Raw genomic sequence first — 2,307 nt, 5'->3', positions numbered from 1 at the left:
ACTACCCAAGTTTCTATGACATAGATCCTTGTGTGTCATTTATACATTAACCTCTGCCCTAATGTAACTTTTTAAATTTATACTTAGTAAAATGTATGTACCCAGTCATTGGGCTTTATAGACAATTATATAACATTTTGTGGTGCAAGTACAGGATTTGAAGTTTACTCAACAGATTTTCTTGTTCTTGTTGAGCCAAGACCTGGGTGGAGATGTAGATTGTAGAAGTTTGCCATAGGCAATTAATCATCATATGAACATGATGTGTTATTATAATCACCGATGGGGGAAGAGAAGGACATGAAGGTATGTTTAAAAAAATCAAAATGGTGGTTGCAAATACTCCACTGGACCCATCGCCTTGACTTTTTTTCACCACCTCCTTACCAAACCCTTCAAGATGTATCTGGGTGAAAATATGTTTAAAATCAAGTGGAAGAGTAATAAAAGGATGCCTGCAGTAAGTTTTTCTATAGTTACTAATATAAAAAAAACCTTTCTGCCTTTTCAGTTGTTTTTGATTACAGTCCACTGATATCTTGGAAGGAATTTCAAGCATGCATGCCCTGGGAAATTGCCATTCTTGTTGGCGGTGGGTTTGCGCTGGCTGATGGCTGTGAGGTAATGCAGTTTTTACTACCATTTCTTCAGTTTATAAAGTATGGGTAGTTCCATACAAGGGAAATGAAAAGAATGGCAGTGATCTTTCAATGATTTGGTTTATTGCTGTCACTTATCTAACGGCAAAATGTTATCCCTGAAATTGTTTGCATTTAGGCACACTAAATTTATTGAAATCAGCAAGAATCATCTCAGCTGTCAAAAGAAAAATATGCAGAAGCTGTTTCCTCAAAAAGGCTATCTGTTCTTCATACTTAGTATATATCTTGTGGCCTGTGCTTTGACCTCCAGTCTCCCATGAGAATATCCTATTGGCAATATATTGCAAAATTTTCCAGTTTCAGTCATTAAAAGTCTGGATATGTTGTGCAGTCACCCAGTTTCATAAAATACAATGCTGGAATTTATTTGATTGCTTGATGTGTTTTTGCAACCAATGTAGGCAAAACGTTCAGTGAGGTTCTCCAAATAAGCATAATTTTTCCTTATATGGAGGCTAGACCTTGTTTAGTGACCACAACTAGGATAAGCAACTTGATCGTTAAACAAAGCAGTTGCTAAATAAAACTATAACTGTACTTACAATCTTACTTAAGCTTTCCTTTGTCTGTAGTCATGTGAAGGTTGTAATTGCGAGGATTGCTCGCAAACTTATGTTTTTATCATCATCATCATAACTGCAAATGGTCACTAAATCAGACAGTCCCTAATATGATATATTAATTGTATACTCTATATCGGGGTCCCCAACCCCTGGTCCATGGACTGGTACCAGTCCGTAGCATGCCAGCAAGCAGGCCGCACAAACAAGCAAAGCTCCATGTTCAGGATACAGGCAGTATTCAAAGCCACACCCCCTCTGATCCGTGGAAAAATATTTCTCCATGGCACCGGTCCCTGGTGCCCAAAAGGTTGGGGACCTCTGCTCTATATCTATATACTAATATAGTCAGAAAGTCACTGTTCTTTAATGTAACAGATCTATCCAAGTTTTTCTGCTGCTGTGAAAGATACAAAAATATGTCTATGGAATATACTGACTACATCTGCACAATACACCAAACCATTGTTTTTACTACCACATTTATATGGCAGAAAAGGTTGTTCATTTGCTCAGCTTCACCATTTCAGAAATATGTTGGTGTCTATTATGCACTAGGTTTTTAATGAAAAGTTACATGATATTAGTTTTTGAATAGAAATCAAATTAGCACAAATTTGATTGCGGTGTGGTATCTTAAATTTGTAGACCATGGTTTATGTGCCAACGTAAATACAGAAATAAAAATACCACAGTTTTATGGTACAGTTTCTTTATAATCATGGTGCTATTATCATTGGATGTTAATATCTGTTCTGATACACCAAAATTATGATCTCAATCCAGTGATAAACAGGTTCTGATATTATTGATGAATTAAAATAATTTCTTGTCAATTCAATGTCATGCTTATGTTCTAATTGCATTATTTCTTTATTTAAAAATCAAAATCATTCAAATCTCAAGGGGGAATGCTGGTTTATACTACCATGACAGAAAAGAAACGCTGTAACATTTAGATAGAGGTATAAGCTGTGTGCAATTGTCAGAGAATTATTTGTTTAAACTAGATCTATTCTAAGTATGCATTAATGCTGGAACATACAGATAATTGTATTCTTCACGTGGGCCCATTTACACTATAC

General features: G+C 35.6%; 1 protein-coding gene across 1 annotated transcript in view; it reads left to right on the top strand.

Moving 5' to 3' along the window:
• SLC13A1 (solute carrier family 13 member 1) overlaps positions 1-2,307 on the top strand; it is a 44,615-nt gene that overhangs the window by 36,784 nt on the left and 5,524 nt on the right. Inside the window, exon 12 of the mRNA XM_029285349.1 lies at positions 512-621. Coding sequence (XP_029141182.1) covers positions 512-621 — 110 coding nt within the window. The remainder of the gene's footprint in view (positions 1-511; positions 622-2,307) is intronic.

The sequence above is a fragment of the Protobothrops mucrosquamatus genome, unplaced genomic scaffold (assembly GCF_001527695.2).
Source record: "Protobothrops mucrosquamatus isolate PMUCROS unplaced genomic scaffold, P.Mucros_1.0 scaffold_172, whole genome shotgun sequence".
NCBI lineage: Eukaryota > Metazoa > Chordata > Lepidosauria > Squamata > Viperidae > Protobothrops > Protobothrops mucrosquamatus.
The sequence above is the reverse complement of the archived record's forward strand: the minus strand, read 5'-3'. Positions and strand labels throughout refer to the sequence as shown.